The sequence below is a fragment of the Primulina huaijiensis genome, chromosome 10 (genome assembly GCF_012295235.1).
Source record: "Primulina huaijiensis isolate GDHJ02 chromosome 10, ASM1229523v2, whole genome shotgun sequence".
NCBI classification, from domain to species: Eukaryota; Viridiplantae; Streptophyta; class Magnoliopsida; order Lamiales; family Gesneriaceae; genus Primulina; species Primulina huaijiensis.
The window spans coordinates 2,467,202-2,467,744 of NC_133315.1; the positions used below are offsets into that span (position 1 = coordinate 2,467,202).

The 543-nt window shown below is 47.3% G+C and overlaps 1 protein-coding gene across 1 annotated transcript; it reads right to left on the reverse strand.

The window, feature by feature from the left end:
- LOC140986579 (pectinesterase 3-like) lies at positions 1 to 543 on the reverse strand. Its single transcript, XM_073454882.1, has one exon. The coding sequence runs from the start codon at positions 541 to 543 to the stop codon at positions 1 to 3; it is 543 nt and encodes a 180-aa protein (XP_073310983.1).

The following is a 543-nucleotide window of genomic DNA, read 5'->3' on the forward strand; positions in this document are numbered from 1 at the left end:
TTACATTGTTGCAGGCAACCAAGAACCACCTTGGATAAAGGACTGCATATTATATTTAGCTGTCTGGGCTGCAGTAAGACTAGGCTTATACCCGGCCCCTTTAACCCAAAGTTCAATGCTAGATCCCGGCCCAGTATTTTGATACTCAGCGTAAAAAATAGTACTTGGTGGAACAAGATTTTGGACCCACGGGGACCAGCCCAATGGGCACAAGAACCCACCTATATTGCTCTGCATGACAATCGTGGTCGAGTAATCCTTCCAAGGCCTGCCTAAGTAGGCCGAGGCTGTAAGTTTGTCGAATGGGCTCATTATGCACCGTTGGATCGATATGCCCGTGTTCTGATTCGGGTCCGTTTTTCCTTGTGCTGTAAGTGTGACAAATTGATTAGGCATGGGCTGTCTAGGGAAGATGTTGCAGTTCTGGAACACCACCGTGGAGTTGCCGAAGATGAAGTGGATTGTGCCGATTATGTTGCATTCCGGTAGAATTTCCTGTTCGAGAGAGTGTAGAGCGTATCTTGGAATGCGTTGAAGGAACAT

Coding starts and splice junctions, on each gene's coding strand:
- LOC140986579 (XM_073454882.1), bottom strand. CDS start 543: ATGTTCCTTCAACGCATTCCAAGATACGCTCTACACTCTCTCGAACAG.